General features: G+C 29.7%; 2 protein-coding genes and 1 pseudogene across 2 annotated transcripts in view; 2 read left to right on the top strand and 1 right to left on the bottom strand.

Annotated features, from left to right (window-relative positions):
* The window catches only part of LOC107492271 (protoporphyrinogen oxidase, chloroplastic), a 5,074-nt gene extending 1,235 nt beyond the window's left edge, over positions 1-3,839 (top strand). Inside the window, exons 2-8 of the mRNA XM_052262920.1 lie at positions 738-978; positions 1,284-1,368; positions 1,493-1,614; positions 1,708-1,799; positions 1,894-2,846; positions 2,946-3,049; positions 3,167-3,839. Of these exons, the coding sequence (XP_052118880.1) occupies positions 738-978; positions 1,284-1,368; positions 1,493-1,614; positions 1,708-1,799; positions 1,894-2,107 (754 nt within the window). The 3' untranslated portion in view covers positions 2,108-2,846; positions 2,946-3,049; positions 3,167-3,839. The remainder of the gene's footprint in view (positions 1-737; positions 979-1,283; positions 1,369-1,492; positions 1,615-1,707; positions 1,800-1,893; positions 2,847-2,945; positions 3,050-3,166) is intronic.
* A 2,951-nt stretch (positions 3,840-6,790) lies between these two features.
* On the top strand, positions 6,791-7,558 carry LOC107492319 (auxin-responsive protein IAA30). Its single transcript, XM_016113321.3, has 2 exons — positions 6,791-7,135; positions 7,230-7,558. Exons 1-2 carry the CDS (start codon positions 6,798-6,800, stop codon positions 7,291-7,293), a joined length of 402 nt encoding a protein of 133 aa, XP_015968807.1. The 5' UTR covers positions 6,791-6,797; the 3' UTR covers positions 7,294-7,558.
* Positions 7,559-8,235: 677 nt separating this feature from the next.
* Positions 8,236-9,734, bottom strand: LOC107492318 (chitinase 10-like; annotated as a pseudogene).
* Positions 9,735-17,428: the final 7,694 nt, after the last annotated feature.

A 17,428-nucleotide genomic window follows, 5' to 3' on the forward strand; every position in this document is an offset into this window, starting at 1 on the left:
TACGTATTATTTTATTATTTATCTATATTTTTATTATATCAGTACGTATAAATTTATTATCGTATTAAGATAAACACCTAATCAAATAATATGTCTCAAAACTACTTAAGTTGAATTCCTAACTAAGAATACGAAAAAAAAAACTTAATTGAGCGGAGTTTTTCTTTTCTTTTCTTTTTGCGGAATATAAAAAAAAGGATTATGTGAAAAAAAGATAGTTTTAAAGTTTTCAATAACATCAAATACATTACTATATTAACAGACAGTTAGTGAGATTAGACAAGACAGTAAATATCTTACATTCTAGTTAAAAAAAGTCTTTGGTTCAAAACTTCAAATTCTATAAATAACAAAATGTATTATACGTAAGTATATAATGAAAGATATTTTAAAAGAAAAAATTATACAACAGTCAACTAAATTTTTGCCTTCTAATTTAGGGAAGGATAAGTTCCTCCTTTTCTCTACAAATTTATATAAAATATAAAAAAATCATATGAAAAATAACATTATAAAAAATAAAAGCAACATTATTGTTTTTATTTTGGTGGAGCCCAAAACTGCGACCCATATTGTAACGTTACCTGGGCCAAGACCTTGAATAATAAAATAATATATTTTCGTTGGCGACCCAATCTCCATTAACATTTGGGCCCACACATTAAACTTCTCTTCCTCAGAAAAAAAAAAAACACACGCACACACTTCTCTTCCAGTGGGAGTAAGTAACAGTGTAGTTGGAATGGCCATGGACATGGTTCTGAGCTTCTCACCATCCCAATTCCGAAGCTCTCTATTACCATTCGGCGCCATTGCACTGCCATAAACTCCGCCACGCTGGACTGCGTCGTGGTTGGCGGCGGCATCACCGACCTCTCCTCCAACCACTCAATTCCCAATGTAGTTCTCACGGGACGGCTTTCTCTGGAAAGAAGGTCCCAACAGCTTCCAACCCTCCGATTCTATGATCAATTCCTGGTACTCTATGTTCATTCTGAATAGCTAGCTAGTTCAATAAGAAAATTGAAATCTTAGAATCACAAGTTATTACTGCTGGATGAAATTTTGGTAAAACTTGTACTATGTATGATTTTCTGCACAGCTTCAAATTTTTATTGGGGGCAAATTCAGGGCTGCATTTGGTGCACTTGGATTCGGCCTCCTCCTCCTTTGTTTGAACATGTCATTGTCAAATTCAATCTTTGCAAGGATCCAAGAATAATAACTGTTTTGATTATTGTTTCTCTTCTCATATAATATTATGATGTTGACAAAAGTGACAGGATCATGAGGAATCAGTTCAGGAATTCGTGTGCCGCAATCTTGATGACGAGGTTTTTGAGCGTTTGATAGAGCCTTTTTGTTTAGGTAACAGTCAACATCCATTACCACCGAATGATCCACCGATCTTTCTTTTACATAATCTGCACTTTTTGCTTCATATTAAGTTTATTTTCCTCTTTATGGTTTACATTTTTTTTTTCACGTGCAGGTGTATATGCAGCTGAACTAAGTCTAAGTATGAAAGCAGCATATGGGAAAATTTGGAAGCTGGAGCAAAATGGTGGTAGCATTATCGGTGGCTCTTTCAAAGCAATACAGGAGAGAAATAAGGTTTCCAAACTGCCTCAAAATCCATAATAATATTGTCTATGGATTTTTACTATCTTTCTCATCATTTATGGGGTGATTCTCTTATCCAAGTAGTCATCTTGTAGGCATCTCCCAAAGCCAAAGGGTCAAACTGTTGGATCTTTTCGAAAAGGGATGGGCATGTTGCCAGAGGCAATTTCTGCAAGGTACTCTATGGTTCTTAATTTATATTGATGTCCCAGTTCTTTTACCACTGTTTTTCAGGATTAAGTTCTTAGTGAATTGAGTTATTGTTGGCAGGTTAAGCAACAAAGTTAAGTTATCTTGGAAGCTTTCAAGTATTAACAGAGTGGAAAGTGAACATTGTTGCGCCCTTCATCCGTTAGTTTCTTTCTTGAGTTGGATTATATTCATTATCTATGCTATGGTTGTTTTACTTGTGGAATCTTTTTACATTGTGTTTGACATAATCAGATTCTATCTTTTCTTTTATAGAGTTGCAACGAGAATGTAATAATAGAGCACACACACACAATGACAAGAATTAGCCTACATGAAAATACTTTAGTATGTATTTTGATCAAAATTATTGTGTAGCCTACGAATAAATGATCTAATACAACTAGAATTTTAATAATGTCCCTTGTGGAAGTGGTCTAATAGATGATGGTGGTGGCAGTGGTGGCAGTGGGGTGGTGTTAGTCTTTGCATGTTTCAGTCTGTGTGTACATGCATATGCATGAGCATCTTTGGTTGCACATGGTTTACTTAAATTAATATGAACATGATTGCTTTGATATGCATTTTTTCCCCAAAAAAGAAGGAATGTTATACACTCCATCAATCTCTATTATTGTTTTTCTAATCCAAATATGTATAGCAACAGAGGCATAATACTGCAGAACATGATTAATGAACATATTGCAGAAATAAAATAAGAGTTGGACACAAGCTCAGTGCACATGTTGTGGGTTGCAGCAAATCAATCTTTCTTTTAAGAATGGGGAACCTGTGAAGTTATCCTTTGTTATGTACACAAGCTCACTGCACATATTGAAGGAATCTATTCTTAATCTTTTAATTCCTCTTTCAGAATGCTGCTGCAGATGCACCTTCAAAGATTTATTACCCCCCTGTAGCTGTTGTTTCAATATCCTATCCAAAAGAAGCTATTCTGACAGAATGCTTGATAGATGGTGAGCTTAAGGGATTTGGTCAATTGCATCCACGATCCCAAGGAGTGGAGACTTTAGGTAAATATTTGTTATAATTACAATACAAGTTGTTGGGTACTGGATAATGTATTGCTCTGTTTGTGAAAATTAACACACGTTGGGTTTGACACTTGACAGGAACAAGATATAGCTCATCAATTTTCCCTAACCGGGCTCCTCCTGGACAGCTTCTACTATTGAATTTCATTGGAGGAGCTACCAATCCTGGAATGTTATCAAAGGTTTGATAACTTTTTTTATATTCAAACAAGTTCAATACGACCATTTCTGTCTGATTACAGGATTTATTTCTTTTCCCTAGTTCCTTTTGATACCTAAAGCCTCTCGTTCAATGACAGATGGATAGTGAACTCATTCAAGTAGCTGATTGAGATTTGCGAAAAATCCTTATAAACCCAAATGCCAACAATCCAACTGTACTAGGTGTGAAACTGTGGCCTAAAGCCGTTCCACAGTTCTTAATTGGCCATGTTGATCTACTAAATGTTGCTAAAGCCGCTCTCAAAGACACCGGGTTTGCGGGGCTGTTCCTTGGGGGGGAAACTATGTGTCTGGTGTTGCCTTGGGAGCATGTGTTGAAGGAGCCTACGAGTTAGCTGCCAAAGTAAATTATTTTCTTTCAGTGTCTTTAAAAATAGTGACAAACCCAATATTTCTCAACTTCTATGAATTAGATTCATAGACAAAGCTTCTCAATTTTGCTTCTATTGAAGATCATGGGCGGCTTCTGTTGCAGACAGATGTAAGTCCTCCTTATATTGTGTTGGTTTATCTATTCTAGACACAAGTAAGAAACTAGGCATCTGTTTGGTTCTGCCACAATACTTCCCTTGTCACACGCATCAAGGAGGTTGACATGTTACATTAAGTAAACTCAGATTTTCTAACATTGCACAACAATTTCTGTATCTTGAACTCTTGTCCATATCTTCTGTGATGACATGTAAAAAGGTGTTGGATGTTGCACCTGGTTACTCAAATTCTTTTTGTAATGAAGTCAATCAGCTATAAGTGAAAGCAGCCGCATTGGATCACAATGAGATTACCTGTGCCCAAAATTCTCTGCATATGTTTACTTGTTGGAACCAACCAAGAATCTCTGCATTGCAACTAAAAGTGTTGATTTATTGAGACAATTAATAAGCAACAACGGAAAGTTTGAGTTTAATGGCGTTCATTTGATGTCCCACCACTGTTGTTGTTCAAGTGCTGGAAAGGGGACGACATTCCAACATGGTTATTTATTGCTGCATATAGTAACTTTGACTTTGACCAATGAATCGAACTTAATTATTAAAAGCGATTAACAAAGTTGAAGGGATATAGATACCAGGCGTTACAAAAACAGGACCATTTGGTCTTAACATTGCAAGACACATCTACTAACAAAAAGGAGAGGAAGGTGGGTTTGCACACTGCTTTTCTTACAATGTCGTTTTATTTGGGGACCAAATGACAGACTGAAGCAACATTATGGTTGGAGTTGTGGCTAACATTTTGCTTTTATCTTCTTTTTTCTCTCTCTTATTTCCAAACCATCTTCTCTAGTTTGTATTCACCATTGCTTTAAATCCAAGCTAATAGGTTCTTGTTAACCAACATGCGATAAGGGAATCGGATGGGAGAATTAAATTCTATGCCTGAATTGTATTTGTACACATGGGTGGCGAGAATAAGATACAACAACAATCCTAGACAACCAGAATATCTTCAAAAACATGTCACTCAATTTCGTGTAAAATTGTTGTGCACCCTAGTAAATTGAGACAAGTAGCAGCACTTTCTTTTCCTTGTGCTAAACAAAAAATAAATAGATTTGATTTTCTGTCCCCAAGGTTGGAGCGGGGTATCATTTCGCCGTTAAAAAAAGTGATCAACAGAATCACACTTGTCACATTATTTTATTAATTCCTAATTATTTAGAATCATTGTTAATTTGCCATAGATGCTTGTTACACCAAAGTTTACTCATGCTCATGCACTGCCCAGAAGGGGAAATAAAGGAGAATGATAAAGTAGCAAGCTTTGTCGTGTGTGGATTCTTGAAAAGGAAAAGCATGGACACGTGTCAGACGTTGAATGAGGGTTAGTAATAAGCGCACACAAGCTGTCTCTTCATGAGTATTTTCTACTACAATGTCCTTTTATAGCTTTATTTTCTGTTGAGAGAGAGCATTTCACGGAAGTACATACATGAATATGTTCCTAAGGTATAAAACATTACATTATTTGCGGCATCACTGGTTCCAATACCTTTTATAATGTATGGTATCTGCAACATTGGTCCCTCATGCGCAACACGATGATTATATCCATTGAACGCTCTGTGTTAATTGGGGTTTATACCATTTACCCTGTACAAGGTTTCAGATATCAATGTTCTCTTGTCCACCACAAATGTCTACTATACACTCTACAGTGTCTAGATTCACTCCCTCAAAACTCAAGGCTGTTACTACTCCCTCACATGCCTTGTCTAACATTTGTCTCCTTTCTAATTTACCTGCGCCAATAATATGTTGCATGCATCATAATACCAACGTTTTACACCATCATCCTCTAGTGTAATTAATTTGCATATGCATAAAGCTTCAACTAAAGTAACAAAAATTTACTTCCAATTGAAGTAGGTGAAAACTCAGTTGTAGTCGACTTCACGTGAAGTTGATAGTTGAGAGTCGTTAGATGAAAATTTAGTCAAATCAGTTAAATCATCTAATAACTCTCAGTTATCAACTTCACGTGAAGTCGACTACAGCTGAATTTTCACCATTGAAGTATAGTGCATATATAATATCACAGTGGGTAAATTATGATTTTCATCCAAAAAATTTAATTTTTAGTTCTCCAAAAGAAAATGACATTTTGATACTATAAACATGATGTTAGTTTATCCAAATGCACCAAAGATAAAAGTGACATACTTGGAAAGAGATTTTAAAGATAAGATTTTGACGCTCATATTTTAATTAACAATGAAGATCTTTTTATTTTTAAATTTGGTGATTTTAGAACAAATAATTTTTTTATTTATTTTTATGTGAATTGGAAAAAAATTCAAAAAAAATTTGACAAAAGAGTTTGGTGTGTTAGAATGTTTTTTTCTTTATGCATCTTTTAAATAATTTTTAAATTGTTTTAAAGAAAATTGAATCAAATATATGACTTATTTGTTATTTATAAAAATTTTTTTATTAAATTAAAATCATCTTTCGAAAATCAAAACATTATTTTCTTTTTTCAAAATGTATTTTGTTAAAAATATTTTTTTTAAAAAAATAAAATAGTAGTTTATTCTATCATGATGGTATAGTGGTATACAAAAGATTTCATTGGAGGCATTTTCCTTTTTATTAAAATACTTTGAGAAATAATAAATAAATCATTGATATTTTAATTTAAAAATAAATAAATTATTAACTAATTAAAAATATAAAAATATTTATTATTTTTTAAAATACGAAGAGTCTAAATTTTTTTAAAAATTTATTTATTTTTATATATTTTAGACTATGTTAACTACTTATTTATTTTTGAGTTAAAAAAATTAGAATCTATTTATTTTTTCGAAAATACTTTTCACTTTAAACATTTGATATCCGCACTAACTTTTGGAAGATATCTTGATAAAATATTCATTTTTCTTTTTTACTTTTAATCAGCAAATATGATAAAAGAAGTAAAAGTATAGGTATAGAAAATAGTAGAAGAGGAGATGAGGTCCAATAGGAATGATGTTGGAAATTGTTTATTATTATAGTAATTGACACGTGTAGTTGTCGGCTGGCAAGACAACATGGAAAAGAGAGGGTGGTGGCGCAGCAGTTTATGTAGAAAAGGCCCTATCAACAATAGCAATAGCAATAGGAATAGGAATATAGGATCTCTGTTTCTGTGTTCTCTTCTTATTATTTAAAGGGAGATAAGAATAAGAGGCTTGGTGCAATTGTGATAGCATTTTTTATTAGCATGGGAAGAAAAGCTGCTACTACTTGTTCCTCTTCCTCTAACATTTCTTCAACTGCTTCCTTGAATCTGAGGCTTGCACTCAGCACTCATGAAGAATGTGGTGGAAGCCTCTTTGTGAAGGTGTACATGGAAGGCATTCCAATAGGGAGGAAGCTCAACATATTAGCACATAGAAGCTACCATGAGCTTGTTAAGAGACTTGAGAACATGTTCGACACTACCATTCTCTGGGGTACAGAGATGGATGAAGTTGTAGTTCAACCTGGTGAGAGATGCCATGTCCTCACTTATGAAGATGAAGAAGGAGATCTTGTTATGGTTGGGGATGTTCCTTGGGAGTAAGTCATCATCATCATCATCATCATCTAAATTCTCTTTCTTTCTTTCTTTAATGAAACTAATAATTGATATTATATATTGATGTTGGTGTAGGATGTTTGTTTCCACTGTAAAGAGGTTGAAGATCACAAGGGTAGACACATTCACTACCTCTTGATAATGCAGATCTCTATATGTTTTCGATTAATTAGGTAGCTTCAGAGACACCACTGAGGTTTCCAATTTTGTTCTTAGTACTAGTACTACTACTAGTGTAGTCTTAATTACAAGTGTTGAATCATCAAAACTATGCACAAAGTTAAGTCCTCAGTTATATATACTACTACATGCATAGCTTGCTCACTAGTCACTACTTTCTTCTTTCCTTCAACAACATGTATAATTAATTAATTAATTAATTTCTGTTGTACATTCATTCCTAATTAGTGTATGTCACAGTTTCTTTTTATTAATTAGCTTTTCATAAAGGCAAAAGATAGATTGACATATATACATAACAAATATGAACTAGAAACAAGTAATGGTTATACTCCATGAAATTTCGTAAGTATTTGTTGAGTATAATTAGGGCCAAGTTCACCTAAATTTTAAATAAAAAAGTAAAAGCTACAATTTAATCAATTGTGATAAATTAAGGGCTGTTTATCAATATTTGGAATAAATTGTAATTTTTTAAAAAATTATTTAAGTATTTACGGAGAACCTAAAAAAATGACTTCTTTTATAATACAAATTTTTTTTATCACATTTTTTTTAAAATAAGTATTTTTAGAACTAAAAGACCTAACAAAATAATTTATTTATAAATTATTTTTAATATAAATATTTATTGTTTAAACTATTTTTTAAAAAAGAGTTTAATTAAATTATTTATTCAAATTAGGTTTAAGTAGCTAAAAATAAATAACCAACTTCAATTAAGGGACACAAATCTCGTGTGTGTTAGAAGTTAGAAGTAAATGTAACTACATTGTTAAAAAAATCTGAAAATCCTTGCCAAAACATTGCATAACAAAACAACTTTAAATAACACACAAGATCAAGACATGGCACTTATTTTATCAGGAAATGGTTGGCACAAACATTTTATTTATAAAACAATATTAGAAAATATCTTGATACATTTGGGTCCACTACAAAGGGAATAAAGGATAGGATAGATCCATATATATCGGACAATTATTGAGGAATTTTTTACTAGAAAAAGAATAAATAAAAGAAACATAAATAAAGAGTAGTTAGAATTATTTACAAGGGTTTCTGAAATGCACAATCCAAGTTAGGTCCAGTATCGACGTTGAACAAGTTGGTATATCTTTTGAAAAATCCAATCCTATCGTTGACCTTGGATCATTGGGGATTCCACATTCAAGTGCACCATTGATGATGTTAGTAACCAAGCCATAACCAGCTGTTCTGTTTGCTGCTATGTCGGCTTCTGAAGGCACATATTTTCCAACCATAACATTGTGGCATGAAAGTGTTCCTCTTGTCTCTCTCATCCAAAACCACAGAGCACTTCTGAATGCAATCACTGAATTGTTTGACACAATCTCAGGCTTCCTCAACCCATCAAATCCCAACTCCTTCCCTGCTGGACCATAATTGTAGTTCCTGCATAAATCCATAAATATGTTACGTACTTTTTTTCAGTCATAGTGTACACACAAAATATCATTCATCAATTAGTCACTATGTGTAGAAATACGTATTTGGTAATCTTATAAAATCTTTTATTATACTACATTCTATACAGTCGTGCAATCACAACTGTTCTCTTAGATAACCATTCACGTGGTCAATATAAAATGTAGTTATTTTTACTAATATGACATTATGTAATTAAATGCACGTGTTACACTGACATTACAGCAAAATTAAATTTCATAAATTTGATTATTTAATAGTTCATTATGTAGTTAGAACAATGAATAAATTAATATGCATAATATATACAAATAAATACAGTTGATTTATTGGTGCACATAGTATTTTTTATTTTTCTAAAAATCAAAACTAATTAGTATATCAATCATATTAGATGTATATCAAAAATTGGTCACTATATTAGAAAATATGTTAAAATACAAAATACACATTTAAAATGAATTGATTTATACAGAAATAATGCATGATTGGTTTTGCTTGCATACCAAGAAAGTTGAATGGGTCCTCTTCCATGGTAAGATTTTCCTGGGAAACAAGGCCATTGTTTGTTAGTAGAATCACAGTAGTTACTCTGAGGATTAATCTCTTCCTTAAAGCAGAGACCCCAGGCATATGGACCATCAGGTGCAGTAGCCCATCCACCAGTGGTCTCATGCGAAATTTGAGCAAGAAATGCAGCAATCTCACGCTTCCGTGTGTCTAAACTGCCGGTGGTGCCGAATTCAGGGAAGGTTTTGGCGGCGCGAATGAAGGCCTTGTAAGGGTAGAAGTTCTTAGCAGGGCATGCATTGTCATCTTTATGTAGGAACATGGTATCAAAAAGCTTCTTTCTAATCAGAGAAGAGATTGGTTTCGCTTCCAAAGAAGAAGCGAAACAGACACAGAGGAAGAGAGTAAAAGAGAGCAATGTTGAAAAAGCCATTTGCTGAATATAGTTCAAAAAACACAAGCATCAAGGAACTTTAATTTATAGATAGTTATAAAGAGGGAATCTTTTCATGTTGCCTAATAGCTTATTGCAATATAAAATTTGTTGTTGACAAATGATGGGAATCAATTGTTAAATTAGATACCCTCCTCCGCCGGCTGGGTTTTAGCCATGTTTTCAATTCATTGGATAAGACGAATCATATAATATATAGTGACAGAACAAAATGAATAATCTACTTTTGTTTTTGGTCAAAAATGAACAGTAATGCACAAAACAGGATTTAAATTTCTAATGTTCTTTTATCAATCCTGCTATAAAATCCTGCTACTTTACCAATAACATTTTGTCAATTTCTGTCAACTCTTTTTTATAATTGTGTTTAATGGAAGTCTCTTTGTAGATGTGTCTAATAACAATGTCTTTTTTTATGGTCGTGTCTAATGGAAGTGTCTTTATCGATATATTTTTTGGGTATATGTCTCTTTATATATGTGTTTAAAAAATAATAATTAATTATTATTGATAATAAGTTGGTAAATTGTATATTAGTATTCTATATTTTTCTTTTATTCCTTTATTTAAATAAATTAGTGAACTACTCACTAAATCCATCTGACTTAATTAAAAATAAATAATCTTTAAATGTAATAAAGGAAAAGGGTCTGAAGCCTTAGCCCACATCAATGTGTTTTTTGTAATTTGTTTGAAGGCTATAACCACCTTAAATGGGCTTGGTATATGTTTGAACTTGGTTTTTGGGTGAAATTATAGGCTTGGGTAAGGGACCCAAGTTGACAATGAATATATTAAAAAATGTTTATTTACATATTTAATTTGTGGAAGTAAAACCTGTCATGTCAATACACAATACAAAAAAAAAATGTTAACATTAATTAATTTTTTATGATAAAATTAATATTAATTGAAAAAAAATGATTTGGAATCAAAGTCTTTGAAAATTTAAAAGGCAGAGTGTAATGAAGCAATTAAAAGTTGGAATAATTGAGTGCAATGTTTCCAAGCTGTGAAAAAAGGTGGGGCGTTGTAGCATGTAGGTCATTATCAAAGCAACGGCAATGTTTACTTTGTTTTGGTCAGTGTCTTGTCGCGTTATCCTTCTATATTAAAAGTCAAGTATTGGGCCAATTTTTGACAAAGGGAAAACCCTATTCCGTCAAACACTTGGACCACCATACCCCCCCTACATTTATGCCAATTATGCTCTTTTTTAATTCCTCACAAAATTAAAGAAACTTCTCCTAACATGCATGCTCTATCTATGCTCCATCTTATATTCTTATTTAATATCCAAGCAATATATATGATCCCTTTTCAATAATTTCATTTCATGAATATAAACTAAAATTCCTCTCTTTTTGTATGGGAATACAGATCCCTCATGGTTTTAGGTTATTTATATATATTTTTCAATTAATTTGGATTATTGTCTAGTAATTAGCTCACTGGTCCGTTTAAATAAGTGTAAAAAATTTAAATCCTACGATATGCATACAGTATTAGCTGACAACAAACCCTTGAATAGAGCTCAAATTTACGACGAATTAGTCTTTAATCTGCCGGATTTAGGGATATTGCGAGAAAAAAATATATATTTTTCTAGAAGCAATGGATAAGAGTGTGGATGGATCAATGTGTGGCTTTTTAGCGCTATGCTGAATTCCTTGTATAATATGTAAGTCTGTGTGTTTTGAACATTTATAGTATTTTCAAACTTAATTATTAAGCTAACCACTTTAATTTTACTTTGATTCCCCAATCAAACCCTTAATTTTGGTCTCATCATATGTTTCTCTCTTGTATCTATTATAAAAGAAATTAAATTCAGTTGCAATAAAGCATGAGTTTCTTTTCCTCAAAAACTTTATAATGGAAGCGTAAAATTTTAAATCCAACTCCCTTGCAACTAAATAATAATCCAATTCATCCAATGGATTGGTGTTTAAATTATATTTGTTATATACTTCTTAATTTTCCTACACTTGAAAAATAACATTATTTATTTCATCTCATCTGTAATAATCATTATTAAAGAGAAGACCTAGCTCTGATCTAGAGCGATTATTTCTTATCGAATGCATTAATTATGCCTTTTGAAAATGTCGCTAGCTTGTCGATATCGGTACGTAACTAGCTACTAAATTGTGAAGTGAAGTGGGGGCTTGTTGAATTATGGGTCACTCATCATCACTTTCGTTTTCTTCTACTAATTGAGTTCACCAAAATATCAAAGCAAGTGGACAACGGTGCATTCAAAACAAAGAAGACGACATCACTTTGGAAGAAAATAAAGTATATATATAGTCTATATGGTTGAAAATGGGGACGATGTATCCTCTCATCTTTTCTTTTTATTACGGTTATTATATTTTATGTGTTCATTTTATCTAATATTTATATTTTTTATTCAATAAAACATAAAAATGTCTGCGTCCAACTTAATAATAAAAAAACTATTGACTTGACATACAAATTAAAAAATATATAATTGAGTATAAATAAAATAAGAACAATACTATATGACCAGTATATATTATCATCTTTTATCAATAACAATAAATTTTGCATATAAACAGTATATAATTTGTACTTATATTTATCAAAATTTTATATACATGAATCAATACAGTTTATACCCATATTTTTTAAAATTTACACACATGAATTAATAAAATTTATTTGTTAAAAATAATTTAGTATCCGTACTGATCAAATAATGGCCAAAAAGAGAAATACTAAAAGATCATCAGAATTTGTTATTTTTTACTATTAATTAATTATCTCAATATTTAAAAGTATGAGATAAAATATATTATTGAATTACTAAACTAAAAAAATTAAACTAAAAAAATTAAGTTAATGACTAAATAATAACCAAAAATAATAAATTATAATAAGTCCTAATATTTTTTAGCCAAAAATATTAAAAATTATCAACCTTCAAAAATTTCTCATAAAATAATTATTTATGAAAATATATCTAAAATTTATTAAATAATTTAACATATTTAATAAATAAAAATATATATACGTGAGTAATCGCATACAAATAATATAATACATATATATGGAGGTGAATAGATATAACATATAAGTAGGTCGCCTCTATTTCCAAATTGTTAAGAGCAATGAGGGTTGGCGTTTCCATATTGCAAACCGTGACTTTTAGGTTAAAAGTCGCCGCCCTATTTGGCTATGCATACAATTACAAGATATCAAAGAAATCATAACATATTTCATTAACCTTGTATTTTGGGTGCAATGAAAAGCATCTCTTTGTCGGTTTTTTATGACTATTTATTTAGATATATATTATGGTTTTCCTTTAATTCTAATCAACCACGAAATTGGGGTTGCAAAAGCGTGTATTATTATTTTTATTAATAGGTTATTTTTTTATTTTTTATTTTTTAAATCTTGCAAACGACAATGAGATTAGGAAAATGAAAATTGACCCGTACTCAACTATGGTTATAATATAAGATAGATAATTGAAGTTTATTTTACTTACTTTCACTTAGTAATGAATGCATAGCAAGGACAAAAGATACCTAACATGATAATTAATTTTATAATTATGTTTATTATTATAAAATATAATTAATTTTTAAATTATCTTACACAAAATTAGAATACTAAAATAATCATTTAAATAATAACACATTGTTAAAAAATTATTTAATTTTTAAATTTATTTATAGACAATATATGTATTAATTATAATTATAAATTATACTGTTTTAAATTAAATAACTTATATAATGATAATCTCATTTATGATTATAAATGCTAAATTGAATAAATCATAATTCTTTTTTATTTGGAACTAAATGAGAATAAAATTAATAGATATTATTTTGATTTGGACTTTAGAGTTTAATGAGTGTCATGTTCGGCTAATTTTTTTTTTGTTATGGAAGTAAAAGTAGTGATATAGCTTAACATTATAATTTTTGGTGTTTTTTAAAACTGTGGAAAGTACATAAATCGGAGGGTCCGATTTTTTGTACCTCAAATTTTTTATTTTTTTAACACAAATCGGAGGGTCCAATTTGTGTACCTCTAGAAATCGGACGGTCGATTTGTGTACCTCTAGAAATTGGACGATTCGATTTTTGTACCTCTAATAATTCGGACGGTCCGATTTCTACTTCTCTAATTAAACGGTACTACATTTACGAATAGCACTCCAACAATTCACATTAAAAAAATAGCACTACCATTCCAATATTAAAAATAAAAAGTTCGTCATGCTTAAATTTAAATAGTGACTTTATTATGATTTTGGTCTCCAATATATCAAAACTGCCTTCATAGCTCTTTTTCATCAAAGAGTTGTGATTCAACCCTATTAGAAATACAGAAAATTTTGATAGAAAAAAATCAAAGAACTAAATTTTTCTAGTCACTTTTATAAGTACAGGTACGTTTTTGCACTATAATATATATATATATGACAGAATTTATTATCAATGTTTAATTATTTTATTAAAAATATCACTTACAAATTAATATTTTTGTATAAAGACTAAATATTAATGTTGTGATAAGTCTTTGTAATTGGCCCACTATTATATAAATTTTATTCATATTTTATTCATATAATATGTAGTTTGTGTGAATATATTATTTTGCTTTAAAGTTATATCTGTCAATATTAATCTATTTTTAAATAATTTTTTTTGAAATAAAAAAAAAAGAGAAACTTTAGTTGATGAATTGTATTTCATCAAATTAATTATTATTTTATATGGTATTTTGAGATAAATGTGATTGATAACTTATATCAGTTGAGTGAGAGGAATATATTTTATTATTTTTGTATGTCACGCATACAAAAATATAAATAAAGTTATATACTTAATTTTAAGGGAGACAAGTATAGTCTCATTAGGTGCCTCAAAAAAGTTATAAAGCTCAAGACTGCATAAGGTTTATTATACTTCAGCATTAATCTAATAGATAATAAAATTGTACATTTACAGTTATTTATATACTTTATTAGTTTAGCATATATTTGAGTCAATTAAAAATGGATCATAAAATAGTAGACAAACAAATTTTATTAGACCAAAATATTATATGTTCACACATATAAAGTCAGAAACTAAAGTTAGAGATGATTTAATATTCATATTCTAATTTTGTTGAATGTCGAAGCAATTTTAATTCATTGCATGTATATTCATATGTTCATTAAAAGAGTTCTTTAGAAAGGTGTTAAAATAATACTTATTACTCTTTCTACAAAAATAACTGAATATAAAATACCTTTTGAAGGCATTTATTTTCGTAATTATGAATACTTATCACAAATTATGAAAAATAAATTTAAAAGACCACTTAAATTATTTTGTGACAATGTATTAGTAGTCTTTTATTTTAAATTTTTGTTAAACAAGAGAGTTCAGAGTGCTTAAGTGTCTTGTGAGCAAATTAGCATAAACTCTACAAATGTATACATATTTGGTTAGTTAGAAACAAACATCCATGGTCTTTCACGTTGATACTATTCAAATGGGTGTTATATCATTTTATAATATGTTGTTTCAGAGTGGGAGTATGCATTTAGATACTCATATAATTTAGACAAATTTACGAATATAGATAATTTTACAGAAATAAAGTATTAAGTTTCATTTTCACTTTGACTCATAATCTCATAAAATTTATCAAAGTTGGACCAGTTGAAGATAGGTATATATGAGGTTATTTTTGCATGTAATTTCTGAATTTTCTCATCTAAATTTGATATATGTCGTTGAGTATATTAATATGGTCATTATCGTAGTTTTGTCATGACAGTAATGTTATAAAAGCTGTGATAATTTCATAATTAATATATAAGACAGACCAGATTGTTAAAGTAATAAGGGAGATAGCATTCAAATGCACGCTGTTTATAAGATGTGATTATTTCAGGAAAGAATATATGTATCTCCCAAATAGGATATTGTTGGAAAATTATTTAATTTCTTAATTTGTTTGTGAATAATACATATATTAATTATAATCATAAATTATGCTATTTTAAATTAAATAATTATATAATGATAATCTCATTTATTGTTATAAATACTAAATTGAATAAATCATAATTACTTTTTATTTGGAACTAAATGAGAATAAAATCAGATACTATTTTTATTTAAAATTTAGAAGTTTAATGGGTGTCATGTTCAAATATAAATAACGACTTTATAATTTTGGTCCTAACATATCAAAACTGTCTTTGTAACTCTTTTCTCATTAAAAAGTTTAAAATCAATTCATAAAATAAAATAAGAAACCGTTAGAAAAAATAATAATGAAATACATATAACACACTACTACTTTTTGGACTATAATTTTCTTTTATTTGTGATAAAATTAATTACACAAATAAAAAAATGTGTAATAAGACATAGGACATAAGAGTTTTATTTTTTCTACATACATGAACTAACTCTTAATTTATTAAAAAAGACCTTAAATAAAATTATATAATAAAAAAATGGATCGAAGTTATTGAATATTTGAATTTAATATATTTAATCGGAAGACATTAATCTTAGAAATGAAGGTAACGATCACTCACGCAGTCTCCATAGCAAAGCAACATTCGGGAAAGAAACGGATAGTAAAATTGGATATTTGGATTATTTATACAATTGTATGTTAAATAAAAAAAAAAGTTAAAGAGCAAAAAGGAAAAGAGTTAAATGAGAAACAGAAGCTTGGAGAAATTGGAATTATTCAAATTGATTATATTATTATTATTATTAGTTTTTTTAATTGTTTTTATTAAATAATTAATATAATATTTTATAATATAGTAGAGTCATTTAATCTCTTTTCTTTTCATTTGTGTATGAATGCTCTGAATCCTGTGACCAAAGAGAATAGATAAACTGATGAGTGGGTCAAATTTATTTATTTTGTGGGAGCAAAAAAAAATTTTTTTACTATATATTATATGAAAGATTTTTAAAAATCAGTGGGAGCACTTGCTCCCCACATACTCAATGTAAATCTATCTCTGCTTCCAGATATAGCTAAATGACTTAATTAATTTTATTAAGATATTTTGTGTATATTATAGTTTCTCAAGTGTATATAAATCAAAGTTTCATTTTAAGATTTATCATCATCAACAAATTTCTTGTACTAAAATGAAAGTGTAATTATTAAACTGAAAACAAAATTTTCAAAAGAAGAAATTAATTAGTGGTTTTATTATGGTCCCGTTTCTACAGCATAGCAAATATGCACGTCATGCATGCATTATGCTGATATATAATAATGCATTGAGACAAATAAACCAACTAACGGAGAAACTAACAGTCGTTAATAATTAGGCGCGGTGTTAATTAATTAAATAATTAAAGCTAATGTTAAGGGAGAGGTCTAGTAATTAGTAGGGGGAGGCGTCAATTGAGAAAAGAAGAGTATAGTATAGGAAGCTAGCTAGCTAGTTTCATCATATACAATCCAAACACGTGAAATTTGGGGTTTGGTACTTTTTGTTGTTGTTGCTTTTAATGGATTGAACGTGCGGGTTAACTTGTGTGGGGTCACTCTCGTCAAGCCTATTTTTGCGGCTATATTATACAAAACTGTATTTTCTTTTTTTTTTTTTTTTTCCTTTTCATTATTCTCTTCTCTTTTCTTGAGGCTTGTTTGTGTGCGTGCGTGC

Source organism: Arachis duranensis, chromosome 6 (assembly GCF_000817695.3).
Source record: "Arachis duranensis cultivar V14167 chromosome 6, aradu.V14167.gnm2.J7QH, whole genome shotgun sequence".
Lineage (NCBI taxonomy): Eukaryota > Viridiplantae > Streptophyta > Magnoliopsida > Fabales > Fabaceae > Arachis > Arachis duranensis.

Coding starts and splice junctions, on each gene's coding strand:
- LOC107492319 (XM_016113321.3), top strand. CDS start 6,798: ATGGGAAGAAAAGCTGCTACTACTTGTTCCTCTTCCTCTAACATTTCT. Junction 7,136..7,229: donor GTTGGGGATGTTCCTTGGGA/GTAAGTCATCAT, acceptor ATGTTGGTGTAG/GATGTTTGTTTCCACTGTAA.